Source organism: Lepidochelys kempii, chromosome 1 (genome assembly GCF_965140285.1).
Source record: "Lepidochelys kempii isolate rLepKem1 chromosome 1, rLepKem1.hap1, whole genome shotgun sequence".
Taxonomy (NCBI): Eukaryota; Metazoa; Chordata; order Testudines; family Cheloniidae; genus Lepidochelys; species Lepidochelys kempii.
The window spans coordinates 113874477-113889169 of NC_136380.1; the positions used below are offsets into that span (position 1 = coordinate 113874477).

General features: G+C 42.3%; 1 protein-coding gene across 1 annotated transcript in view; it reads right to left on the reverse strand.

The window, feature by feature from the left end:
• CCDC138 (coiled-coil domain containing 138) overlaps nucleotides 1–14693 on the reverse strand; it is a 74289-nt gene that overhangs the window by 21243 nt on the left and 38353 nt on the right. The window contains 1 exon segment of the mRNA XM_073350871.2: nucleotides 5846–6022. Within this exon segment, the coding sequence (XP_073206972.2) occupies nucleotides 5846–6022 (177 nt within the window).

The window sequence follows — 14693 nt, forward strand, 5'->3', positions numbered from 1 at the left end:
CCCCCCAAAATCCTCCCAACCCTTGCACCCCACTTCCTGGGAAAGGTTTGGTAAAAATCCTCACCAATTTGCATAGGTGACCACAGAACCAAACCCTTGGATCTGAGAACAATGAAAAAGCATTCAGTTTTCTTACAAGAAGACTTTTAATAGAAATAGAAGTAAATAGAGGTAAAGGAATCACCCCTGTAAAATCAGGATGGTAGATACCATACAAGGTAATTAGATTCAAAGTATAGAGAATCCCTCTAGGCAAAACCTTAAGTTACAAAAAAGACACACAGACAGAAATAGTCATTCTATTCAGGACAATTCTTTTCTCAGCCATTTAAAGAAATCATAATCTAATGCATACCTAGCTAGATTACTTACTAAAAGTTCTAAGACTCCATTCCTGTTCTATCCCTGGCAAAAGCAGCATACCAACAGACACACAGACCCTTTGTTTCTCTCCCTCCTCCCAGCTTTTGAAAGTATCTTGTCTCCTCATTGGTCATTTTGGTCAGGTGCCAGCGAGGTTACCTTTAGCTTCTTAACCCTTTACAGGTGAGAGGATTTTTCCTCTGGCCAGGAGGGATTTTAAAGGGGTTTACCCTTCCCTTTATATTTATGACAAGGTGGATTTTCTAATCTACCTGAAGAGTGACTGAAGGACTACTCATCTGAACTTGGCATCATCTCTGGAATGCTGAGGTATAGCATAAGTTGTAAAAGTATGTACCGAAAACCAAATTGCTGCTCTACAAATACCTGTTATAGGTACTTAAGGCAGAAGCTTAAGGAAGCTGCTCAAGACCTTGTAGTGTGCCCTACTACTTTACCCATAGGGGTTACATTAGCAATTTCATAGCACAGATACATTTAGGAGGAAATCCAGGATCAGATTCTCTGAGTCAAGACAAGAAGGCCTTATACCCTGTCTGCAATTGCCATGAACAGCTGGGAGGATGACCTAAACAATCTAGTTCTGTTCAAATAAAAAGTTACTGCTCTTCTAACATCCACAGTATGAAGTCTCTTTTTCCTTATGAGAATGGGGCTTAGGAAAAAAGTTAAGTATATCACTTGATTGAGGTGGAATTCCAACACTACTTTAGTCAAAAAAATTTGACGCGGATGCAAGTACTTTGTCCTTATAAAAGATTGTGTAGGGAGCATGAGCTACCAACGCTCATAATTCTGCTTCTCTTTCTTGCAGAGGTAATGGCTACCAAAAATGCTACTTTCTTGAATCGATGGAGTTGAGAGCAGGTAGCCACCATTTAAAGGGTGGACCCAGCAAACTTTGTTAGCGGTTTCCCCCCTTTTTTTCTAGAGTGGTCAGACTGCCTAAGCATGAAATGCAAGTATCATTGGTACGACTGAGGGCAGAATTGTTTCTGTTTAGGGAATAGAGTGTAAAATCCCAATGTTTTCAATCTTGCCTTCAAGTCTTTTGAGACTGTGAAAGTTTTCATCAGTCTGCTGAGAGAAGAGGGTTGAACCTTCCCAGGGGAAATCCTGAATAGTCTGCTGGACCTCCCATGGAAGACCCGAGTCTTGACCCATGAACATCTGCACATTACTGCAGCTCTGGTTGCTGAATCTTCCTCATCTAATGCATCTTGGGGGGTTGGGGTGGGGGGGAAGAGAGAGAGAGGTCCTACCCACGAGTTTGCCCTCTTCCAAGATGGCCCAGAATGCTTTCCTGGCATCCTCTGGTAACTTGTCGATGAACTTGAGAACACTGCCCTACAGTGAGAAATCATATCTGGCCAGCAAGGCTTGCTGATCAGATATGTGAAATTGCAGGCTAGCGACAGAATATATCTTACCAAAAGGTTGAGTCTTTTTGCGTCTTTATCCTTCAGGGTAGACGATGGCCATCCCTGACATGCTCTTTCATTTACTGTCGAGTCAACCAGAGAACCTGGCAAGGGATGAGTGTAGAAATGTTCACAGCCCTGAGAAGGAGCTCTTGGTAGGCCTGGTAGTCATCCTGAAGAGAGGACAACTCCCGAGACACCCTAACCTCATCAATCAGGTAATGAGGAGGAGGTGTGCAAAGAAGGTTGAACAGGAGCTTTCTGTACCTCCCCAGATAGAAATTGTGGTATGTAATGTTCCTGCTTGCTACTGGCATTGGTACCACGGGTAACCTTGAAATTCCTCATGTGAACTATCCTGACATCTGCTTGGGATCTGGAGGATAGAGGAACTGGGAAGGATCTGGTGTTGGGGAGGAACCCCAGTTGTTTCAATACGGCCATTGGTAGGACCCCACTCTCTATCAGCCCAAGGATGTGTGTCTCTGGACCACCGCAGGAGCTCTTTTGGATACCAGGAGTGGAATCTTCAAGATGAAGGTGAATGATGCCTTCTATTCTGGGAACGAGGGCCATAGGAACCTACATCAGGCACCAAAGAAGAGCCAGATGGCCAGGGAGGTGTGGTATCATGGAAAGGTGCCATGCCTCTGGAGACACTGATACCAGGGACAACATACTGAGTTTGCATCTGGATAGCACCAGGCAAGGCACAAAGGATTGGACCTTACTGGTAGGTAAGCCAGATGAAGTCTGAAGCTCAATTAGTACAGGATGTGTCTTACATATAGCATGGTAGGTCCTCAAGGAGAATCACGTTGGGGACCACTGTCAATTCTGCAGGGACTTCAAGCCCCAGATAGGACAGAATCATACAACTATAGGACTGGAAGGGACCTCATGAAGTCCTCAAATACAGCCGTCCGCTCTGAGGAAGGACCAAGTAAACCTAGAACATCGCTGACAGGAGTTTTGTCTAACCTGTTCTTAAAAATCTCCAATGACGGGCACTCCCTTTGAAGCCCATTCCAGAGCTTAACTACCCTTATAGTTAGAAAGTTTTTCCTCATATCTACCCTAAATCTCCCTTGCTGCAGATTAAGCCCCTGTTACTACTTGTCCTACCTTCAGTGGACATGGAAAACAATTAATCTCTCTCCTCTTTATAACAGCCCTTAACATATATGAAGACTTATCAGTTCCCCCCAGTTTTCTTTTCTCAAGACTAAACATGCCCAGTTTTTTTAACCTTTCCTCATTGGTCAGTTTTCTAAACCTTTTACCACTTTTGTTGCTCTCCTCTGGACTCTCCAATTTGTTCATATCTGTCCTAAAGGGTGGTGACCAGAATTGGGCACAGCACTCCAGCTCAGGCCTCACCAGTGCTCAGTAGAGTGAGACAGTTACCTCCTGCATCTTACATTTGTGTTAATATACCCCAGATTGATATTGTCCTTTTTTCCAACTGCATCACATTGTTGACTCTGATTCAATTTGTGATCCACTATAACCTCTAGATCCTTTTCTCAGAACAGGTAGAAACCAACACTCTAAATAAAAATTAAGTAAAATAACAAATGAAACTTACTCCAAAATTCTAACTATAGACAAGTACACTAACTACATACAAGAAAACACGAATTTTCTGAAAGGGAAACACCTGCAGAACAAAGCTACATGCTCGGACTACCGGGCACGAGCAGTAAGAAGCAATTGAGGGAGGCTGAGGATGGCTCCGTCCTTTATACCATCATGCAACAGCACGCGACAGCAGAGGGTGCCCGTACTGCCATGACAGGTATCATTAAGGGGGAAATCTCCGGCTCTGGTGCACAGAGCATATACACACCTGAACTGGAATGGTCATGTGCAATCACTCAGAGAAGAACCTTAACTCTTCCCCCACAAACACTATCAGCTGTCATAATCTTTAACCACTTTTCTGAATACAACTCCTTAACCAACTATCCTCTCCCGACATAACAACAACTACTTCAACGAACATCTACAACTATTAGTGTTGGGGAAAATAATTTAGTAAAGGGTGTAGGCCTTGCTGGAGCCCTAGGCATGGTTAAAAGTATGGACCAAGGCTGTGAGCCAAAGTAGGCCTTGTCAGAATAGCAAGGCTAGGTATCAGCTAATCAAGTAAGTACATTCCTAAGAGGATGGTAGAGGAAGACACAGATCCCTCGTGAGATAAGGAGAGAATGACAGGATAATGGATGAGGATTTCAAACTATCAGGTACAAGGCACAAGGATGGTAGCTAACATGTGGAGTGTAATAACAACTTGTTTGTACTAATGTATAAAAGGAAAAAAGTCATAGGAGGGGCAGTTTTGTATTGGCCTAGCAGACAATATTATGTTGATTGAGCCGATACCTTGTCACAGACATACATATGTTAGTGAACCTGTAGCTTGGTATGAGGGGCACTAGTACCGTGCTTTGATGACAATAAACCTGGCCAAGCCTTTGTCACTGAATGGAGCTTGTGGTCTTTCTTTACGAGCAATGTCGAGGTCTGCTGAATCAACGTTAGTTGCAAGCTATACTGGTGCAGCAAACACCGTAGCTTCAGAAATAACACTGCAACACTAGCAGCATAGGGGTGCGTGAAGAAGGGTGGGTGGTTTGAAGAGAGAGGGGCAGAGTTAAAATCAGGCAAACATGTGACATTCATCTCATTAGGCTATTTGATGCTCTTCAGCCTTCCACCAGTAATATTTATAAGAGTATCTTTTTTAACGCAGAGCGAACAGTCCCTTTTCCACCAGCACAAAGATACAATGGGGAGTTTGGTTTGAAATTTAAGTTCTTGGAGGAACCAAAATAGTTAAGTATGTAAGAATGCCCAGCTGACTATCTTCAATATTTCTAACACAGCGGCATTCCCCTCTTGGTCCAAAAACCCAGAAATTTTTAAAAACCAAACAGGTTTATGTACCAGGGATCCCCCAATACAGCATCTGACCCATCCTCTGCCTCAGTTTCCCCTTACTGAACCAACCAATAACTGCACATAAGCTCTCGTTTGTTGAGTAACACCCTTTCTTGGGGTCTGTTTTATTAAAATAATATCACAGCTCAATGTCAACTTAAATTAAAACCAGCCTTTCTCCAACTCTACATTGCCTTAGCCACTTGTTCAATAGTTCTTTTCCAAAACCCAGGTCCTGCTGTCTGGTGCTTCCTAAAGCCACTTCCACTTAAAGGTTCTGCCCTTGTCCCACATGTGCCTGGCACAGAAGGCCTCTTCCCCAGGTCCTCTCTAACCCTCGGTCTCCCGCAGAAGTCTTCCTGCAGGTTTCTCATCCTCTGAGTAGCCTCCATCCTCTGAGAAGCAGTGCTTCTTATTTGAGCATCAGGAGATCACCTGATCCCTAGCCTCAACAACAATCACTTGGGGAGGCAGTTTAAAAGTGGCACAGGTAAGGATGAGCCCCACCCCCCTTAAAGCACTAGGTCATCCAGTAACAGTAAACAAAACAAAAAAATGTCACCTGGCCATCTAGAAAAGTCACTTTTACTTATTAGAAATGGAAAAACTGAGCAGCATCAGCTACTCACTCAAATTATAGAGAATTCATACAAGAGCTTGGCTATTTTCATCTCTCCACCTGATGGCAGAAGGACTTACATCCAATGTCTGTTCTACCATAGACTGACTTCAGAAAAACTAGAAATGTGCCCGTCACCTACAGAAGCAATGGAAAAACCTTAGAATGAGCTGCAAAATGTAACAGGGATATCAGAAAACAGATCTGACAATATGCTGCATATATTTAAGAAATAAAAAACATCCCAAAAGTATCGACTTATACATAAAGAATGAGATAAACAGCAAACTCGTGAAGCTGTTCCCTAGCTGCATAACTACTGTATTTATACGACAAAAAGACAAGTACTACTTGCTACTACATATTACATCGGAAAGAAAGTATGTATTGTTTTTTCACTTGGGAATTAAGTTTCATTTGCATTTGTTTTTCATTTTATAATACTATATTTTTATTGTTTAAAACTAAGCAAATTTACCAGATTCCATTGTCATTTGAAGTAAACCATCAATGGCATTGGAAAGCAGACCTCTACTGGATATTCTTAAGTGACTTAATATAACAGGCACAGATTGGTACTCCAAAAACAAGGTCTTCCCTTCATCTGTCTTCAAGTCCACGCAAAGGGAATCAAATGCCTGAGCCAGATAATCAGCTGAAAGAGACATAAAAATGCAAACAATAACTTTATAATCACAGTTCTAATGACTGATCTATAAAGCTCAGTAGAAATAGCTACTTTGAAACTACTACTTATACAGCTATAAAATTAGAGATTAAATGGATCAAGATATTAAGATTTAAATTGTTAGACCTTTATTTTAATATTTCCTGTATTTCTAATTGACGATTTACTGTGCCTTGGTTTAAAGTAGAGAACAGGGAAGTTGGGGGCAGCCCACATTTTTAAAAAGTATGACTCAAAGATTAAAGTATTTTTCTCAAGAGATGAAGTGAACCCTCTTCTGCACTCAAAGCTTTATAATCCAGGTTACAATTACAAGAAATGCTTATTTCTATACTGCATGAATGATGAATGCAGAAATTCAATTTTATTCTCAATATCATATTATTTCCAATATAACAGTGTAACACTGTTTGCGTTATGGCTTTAAAACACAGAAGCATGTTGCACTGGTTTTGAATTTTGAGTTAGTCTATCTCCCCAGCTTTGTTTCCTCTCCTCTGACAAAAGTTTCTCAGCAAGTGCTACATAAATGCCAATAAATACAAATTGTAATTAGTTTCGTGATCCAACTTAAATTTTTTATACAAATTAAACTATGAAAGGGAAGGACAAGGCTATGATAACTTTAAAGCCTGCTTATGTACAAATCTATTTACTTTTCTTCAGATTTTACATGTATGATATATAAAATATATAAGACATACTACACCAATTTCCTAAAAATACACACGAACGCTGAAGATAAAAATAGTCCGGAAATGACAATTGTGATTTTTTTTGGCTTATATTGTATTCTATTCCAGCAGTAATTAAATGGACAACCTGAACTTCTCTCATACTTATTAGCGCCCTTATTCAGGATAGTACTTATGCATATGTAACTTAATACACATAAAGTAGTCCATTGACTTCAAATTGCTTGAAGTCCGTCACATGTTTATGTATCTCACTAAATTAAGGTTGTAGATACATTATAGGGTTTTTTCCTTTGAAGCGTGGTATAATCAATAAATCACAGACCCTGCCAACTTGAGACTATGTGTTCCTCTACATTTGGGAGACATCTACTAATGTGCTTAGAGATGAAGGAGAAGAATACTGGATAAAGACAAAGACTGCAACTACTCCATTCCCATTTACTTTCACAAGGATTTGTTTGGAGAAGTTTAATCTTGTAGTTTATATGCTGATTACCACTCTACAGTATATTAAAATATACAGAGACTTGAGACTCAGGGTTAAATAATAAACTCATCCAAGTACCTTAAATAACCACAGTTTCTTTATTTCAGATCTCCCTATTTCAAATTCTGATTTAGGAATTAAAAACACACTACTCAGTTACAGGATGAAATAATTAAATTTAATGGAGCCATTCTATAGTACGAAAAGTTTAGTTATAGTGCCACCTCCTGGATTTACAACATTTTAGAACAGTGGCCAGCAGCGGATCCGGCTCGTAGGCGGAGGAGCGCAAGCAACTCCATGCGGCTCTCGCCTACAGGCACCCTAGCTCGGAGTGCAGAGCTGATGCTCGGTGCGGGGACAATGCGCGGAGTCCCGGGGCCCCCCGCCTAGAAGCCGGACCCGCTGCTGGCCACTTCCAGGGCACAATGCGGTGTCGGAACAGGTAGGCACTAGCTACCTTAGCTGGGCAGCACTGCCGGACTTTTAACATCCCAGTCGGCGGTCCTGACCAGAGCAACCCAGTGCCTTACATGCTGCGACCCAGTACTGGGTCACGACCTAAACTTTGAAAAACACTGCTTTAGAAGAAAAAAGTAATCTTACTGAAGCTCTTGCGTTATGAACAGAAGAAAATCAGTGCTTTACTTTCAGTGGGAGATCAAAATTCTTATGCAGTAATTTGATGAATGTGCTTTTTATTATTGAAGATCATACTTAACCATGGCATATAAAGTAACAGTAAAAAGCAATGATGAAAAGTTAAAAGTGTTACCATTGTAAGTATTGGGTTTTAGCTGTTTAGCTTGGTTAATGAGTATTGGTAATGGCTATTTTTCATTTTGGGGGTTGTTTGTTTATTACTATCAGGAAGGACTTCTAACTAATGTGATTCTCATTTTAAGAATATATTTTACATTAGTCTATTGGTTAGAATAACATTCTCCCAATTATTAGAACCTGTATCTGTTTTAAAAACTTCAAAAACCCAACCTAAGACACACTTTTATCAGGAATTTTAGTTTTAATAAGACAAATATAGCACAAGCAGTGACAGTGTAAACTTCCACATAATGTCACACTAATGTGCTTCCTACCTAGTCTGGAGAGCCCACATCTGTAAGTACGAAAGCACAGTTCAGTCTCCAGAGTTATTTAATCCTTAGCCTCCCTGGTTAGGCTGCCAATGATAAAAGCAGTAGTAGTCTTGTGATGTGGACATCTATCTGCCCACTGGGAACTGGCCTGAAATCACTCACATATTTCATGGAAGCCTCTGAATAGCCACCCAATAGATCTCAGAGGGTAGATGGTGAACAAAAGTTGACATTGGGGATGGATTTACACTGGCAGCCGAAAGGTGCAATTCTCTATAGTGCATTACCAGTTCTCCAAAATACATAGTCCCCTGTCCCTCTATTCTCCACAGAAGATGTTCTAAAATTTGAAAACATTCTACAAAACAAAGAATGGGTTTTATTTGTAAAAAAATCACATTTAAAATCAGGAGTCAAAGATTAGGTGGTAGTACTCTCTCAAGCTCTATCGACTAATCATCTTCTCAAGATGCTCAGATAATGATGAACACCACCTCAACACACAGATGGAATAGAACAAGGATAAAATTAATCAATTAGCAATTTAACAGTAAATTAATTTAGCCCAATGGTGAAAACCTGCAAGGGATGGCAAAAGCAGAAACATGGTATACCCTCCATCTAGGGATAAATGCCCCCCTAGGGGAGTTCAAATCCACTGAATTGGGCATCTCAGATTCAAGTGCTCTGTCTCTCTCTCTGGCCCCAATACTGGATACACTGGGAGGATCAGGTCTCCTCGTGTGGGAGGGCAGGAGGAAGGAAGGTGTATTAATGTAGAGGGAATATATGGGCCAAAAGTGTTAACATAACCCAGTTATTGTCCAACACTAAACAATCAGTGTTAAACAAGCTTTGGGGCTTAGTGTACAGAGATCTCAACTTGCTTAGTACCATGGCAAACACATCATTAAAAATCCCTTTAACATTTTATTAAAGATACAGAAAAGGAAGGAAAAACAATTAAAGCATTTTAGATGTAAAATATAAAATAAGGTTTTCTTTATAACATCCCTTGTTCCCTTTAGCTGAAGAGAATTTTTAGGAGGAAAAATCCTCATTTGACAATCTCTTAGATGGTATCAAAGATGGTAATAACTGTCTTTTTTGTGGAAAAGAAAGTATGTTAGTTGAGATGGGCTAGAGCGGTTGTTGTTGCTGTCATAGCGAAAGACGACAAAAGAAGCCACATGCAAAAAGTGGGGAGAAAAGAACAGCAGAGATTGAAATTCAGCTTCTGTCTCTGATGTTGACTCTCACTTGCAACCTCACTGTTGCAAAAACACAGGCACAGCACACAGTCTTATTAGCCACTCCGAGACCAACTTAAACCAACATTGGGGTGTTTAGGGCATTGCTTTTAGCTACATCTTTCTGGTCAAAGGCTTACAGAGCTGTAGTAATGAATACAGCCTTGGCTGGCTAAACCAGACTCTTAGTAGAGAGAACGAAAAAGCAGACGGATAAGAAAGATAAGAAATAAGGTAGGGAAGGAAAAGGATGCATGGGGAATGGGGAGGTCACAAAGTCTCACATCCCATGGTGTTTGGGATTCAGCTAGAGCCAGTAGAAGTGGTGATGCCATCTGGGTCCTGCTCTCTGGCCCAGTCTGGTCAGGACATCTCTCAGGATTAGGACAAAGAAGGTCTGGGGTCCCAGGAAATGGTGTGGGTGGCAGTCATGATGGTGAAGCTCCCTCTGATAGCCTATTTTTCTCCTGAAGTCTTTCTTTAAGGACCATACTAAGGTGGGTTGAACAGGGTAAATTTGTAGGCCCAGTTATCACAACCTGGGGTGTGTGTTCTGGCCAGGGGTAGATCATCCTTTCCTTGGCTGTTGCGAGGACTATGTTGATCCCGGACTGGAGTCTCCCTTCCATGAGCAGCAGCTTCTTCTTCCTGGTCATAGAGGGCATTGTGGTGCTCCAGAGCAGCTACAGGAAGGTAGCAACCACTCTTAATACTTCCTCCTAATGATACATGCCTGACAACTCCTCTGGTTTCCCCCGTCCCAGTTAGAGGAAAAGGACTTTGGCAATGGCTCCTCCTCCTGCTCTCTTTCAAGCGAGGTGCTGCTCCCCCTGATAACGAGGCAGCCGTTTGAAAGAACAGTTACTTAACTATAGGAATTGGTTCTTCAAACTATGTGGTCTACAGAGATTCCACTCTTAGCACTCATGCAACTCATGACCACGAGATTGCATTCTTGCTGGCTACGAGTGTTCGTTGGAGCTGTGCCCTAAGTTGCCAGAGCTCTAGTGGAATAAGCTCTCCTGTGGCTAGGTAGATCTCTTCTAGCTAACTCATAAATTCTTGTGCAGTCAGAAACCCACTTGGATAACCTCTGAGTGGATACAGGTTGGCTCCTGACCTTGTAAACAAAAGTCATGAATAGCCTAGGTATGCTCCTGGATGATTTTGTTCTATCTAAATAAACTGAATTCTGACACCACCTTAGGCAGGAATTTAGGGGAAAGTCTAAGGGTAACCCCGTACTTCTGAAACGCTTATAGAGGGTACCAGACATGAGGGCCATGAATCTCTTCTACTCTCCTAGCTGACAAAATGGGCCACCAGAAAAGGAATTTTCATGGACAGGTGGCAAAGGGAACAAGCTGTTAAGGTCTTAAAAGGGGGACCTATCAACACTGCTTATACTATACTTAGGTTCCAAGAGGGAGGAGGGCTTCTGAACTGGAAGAAAAAATGAGACCCTTCAGGAAATTTATTACTGTTCGGTGGGAATAGGAGTTTAATTCACATATTGCTGCCAGATGGACTCTTATGTTGATGGAAAAACCAGATTGCTTCAGGGCTAGCAAAAAGCCCAGTACTGATTAAATTGGTACTATCAGGGAGAAATTGGGTGCTGAGATATAAAAGCTCTTCCATTTTGCTCTATAAGTCAGTCTGATTGAAGGTTCCCTTCTCCAGAGTAGAACGTTCTGAACCTCTGCGGAGGTCATCCAGCCCACATACACGCTGTCAAGTGTAAAGATTTTGGATCAGACAGAGGAGCTGACCACTGTTTTGAGAGACTGTATCAGGCAGAATGGGTAAGATAGCTATGCTGGTAGGTTTACAAGATCTGAATACCAGAACTGCCATGCCCATGCTGGGGCTACCATGCTCATGTGCCCGACATTTTGCTTCAGTTTCCTCAGGACGCTATAAGGAACAATAGAAACATGTACATCAAACACACTGTCCAAAGGATGAGGAAGATATCTATTAGAGAGGTGAGCTTGTGAACCTCCTGGAGCAGAAAGTCCGATACTTGTAGTAGTTTGCTGTAAGCAGGTCTAAATTTGGGAACCCCCATTTGAAGAAAATGTTCTATACGAATGTATGTTTGAGACACCACTTGTAGTTTTTAAAAGGCTCTCCTGAAATGATTTCTCAGGATGTTCTGAAGACCAGGAAGGTGTAGGACTATTGGTGTGACATGTAGAATGCACCACTCCTATAGATGTATGGCCTTCTGACACAGTAGTGATGACCTTACTTCTCCCCTTGCCTATTGATATAGTGCATTGCTGTGGTGTAGTTTGTCAGCACCTGAACTAGTGTTCCCAAAGAGTAGACAGAAAGCTTACATGCCAGGTGGATGGCTCTGAGCTCTAAAATGTGTGTGCGCGCGCGTGGACCATCATACCCAAAGAGTCAAATGATTCAGAAGAGCTCTTTACCCAAGTAGGGGCATCTGTTATCACAATCTTTACAGGCAGGGGTATGGAAAAGGGAACTCTAACTCTGCTGCACACCTAAAGTGGTCTGTACACAAGTTTAACAAGGAGAGGACTTTTTGCAGGTCTGCTATCATCATGGATTCATAGAAATGTAGTGCTGGAGAGGTCATCTAGTCTAACCCCCTATGCTGAGTCATGACCTAGACCATTCTTGACAGGTGTTTATCTAACCTGATCTTAAACACCTCCAGTGATGAGGATTCCACAAATTTCCCTGGTAACTTAGTCCAGTACTTAACTATCCCTATAGTTAGAAAGCTTTTACTAGTATCCAACCTAAATCTCCTTTAATGCAGATTAAGTGCATTATTTCTTGCCCTACTTTCAGTGGACATGGAGACCAACTGATTACCATCTTCTTTATAACAGTCCTTAACATATCTGCAGACTTATCAGCTCCCACTCAGTCTTCTTTTCACAAGACTAAACATGCCCATTTTGTATTTGTGCATTTGATTTTTCCTTATACTTGACTTTACTGTTGATTTCAGACCAATACTCCAATTTCTAAAGGTAATTTTAAATTTCTAATCCTGTGCTCCAAAGTGCTTACCACCTCTTCCAGCATGGTGTTATTCACATATTTTATAAGCTCCACTTCATTATCCCAGTTATTAATGGAAATTCTGACTAGTGCCGGACCCAGGAGAGATCCCTGCAAAACTCCACTGATATGTCCTCCCAGTTTGATAGCAAATCATTGATAGCTACTCTGAATAGTCTTTCAATCAGTTGTGCACCAACCTTACAGTAATTACAGCTAGACCACATTTCTCTAGTTTGCTTATAAGAATGTCATGTGGAATTGTGTCAAAAGTCTTACTAAAATCAGGTCCACTGCTTCCCTCATCCACTAGGCCAGATACATGCACTGTCTGCTGGGTCGATACACTGATCTCCATCATCCTTGCATGGATCAAAGGTGAAGTCTCTCATATTGTGCGATAAACACACATGACAACGTGTCCTAGAATTCTGAGACACGTTCTTGGGTGGGCCTGAAGTTGACTGAGGAGGTCCAGTATTACCTGAAACTTTCTCTGCGGAAAGCTCGAGCTGTTTTGGAGTCTGAACACTATTCCTAATAACTCTATTTTCTGCTTCGAAATCAGTGTGGATTTTGTCTCTGTTGACCTTGAGACCTAGCGAGATGAAGAGTTTCAGGATTGTCTGTACTGGGTTGGTCACCTGTTGTGGTGATCTTCCTCACATTAGCCAGACATCAAAGGTAACAATATACATGGATTCCTTTTGTTTTTAGGTGAGTTTCCACAACCAACAGTTACTTGGGTGAAAACCTCTGGAGCTGTACAAAAGCCAAAGAGCTGAGACTCTGCACCAGTAGTGTGACGTTCCTACCAGGTATCTCAGGTATTTCCAGTGGAGATGTGAAAATAGACATCTTGTGGGTCAACAGCCATAAACCAGTCCACAGGATCTAATGAAGGGATTAAAGAATCTAGGGTTATCATTCTGAACTTAAAACAATGGATGGAAGTGTTGAGACATCAAACATCAAGGAGGGGTCTCCAGCCCCCTTTCTTCTTTGGGATTAAGAAGTGGGAGCAAAAGCCCTGGTGCCTGAACTCCAAGGACACATGTAGGTGCAATAGAAGTTGTAAGAGGGACTCCACCTCCTGCTTCAGCTGTCTCTCATGAGAAGGGTCTCTGAAAAGGGATTGGAAATGGGAGAGAGGACTGAAAGGCAAACCTGACACCAAACCAGGCATGCTGCAGCAACTCAGCTGCAATGACTCATTCCTCCAACAGAGCCTGCAGTGACTCAGTCCTCAAGCATGCTGCAGTAGCCTATCCCTGAGCAGGGCTTGGGTCAGATGACCCCCAGGCACAGGTATTTCACTGACCCCACCAGAGCTGCAAGTTAGTAGTATTATTGCACAGACCTGGCCACAAAACCTCCTGCTGCCTCACAGCATAGCAGACTCCCTAAGCTTCCAGCCTGCCCTTGATCCAGTTCCTGTCCCAACCTTGCCATAGCCTTGTCCATGCCCTACTCTGGCTTTACTCCAGCTCTGTTACTAACCTGCTCCAGCCCCACATCCACCTCATGACCCCTGGACTCACAACCAGACTTCAATCCTTGGGCTGCATCTGGACTCCAACTACAATAATGATTTGGCTTGTCTATGGACTCTGATCCATAGCCTGTCCCTAGACCCCGGTTTTACCATTGCCCTTGACCTGGCATCCAACCTCGACCACCTGTCTTAACCGCCAGTCTTGACTGCCTGGAACTAGCGCCTGATAGGGACTGAAAGTGAATGGGATACCCATTGGTCACAATCTCAAGACCCCTCCTGACTGAGGTAATGCCAAAGGTGTTTGGGGGCAGGGGGGGAAAGACTAGAGCACAAAAGATCCTGTAGAAGTCAAAGCGGACTACTGACATTGGTGTCAAACCTGCTGCCCATTTGAAACCCCTTACTATAGGCAGCCAAGGTCAAAAGAGGGTCACCTCTGGTGAAGTCTCTGACTCTTCTTCAGTGGCTCAGAAGATCTTGCTGGATGACCATAGGCTTGTGTCAAGTAGTGCTGCCTGAAACAGGTTTGGTATCATGGCTGCTTACCTTTATGAGTTGGGACACAA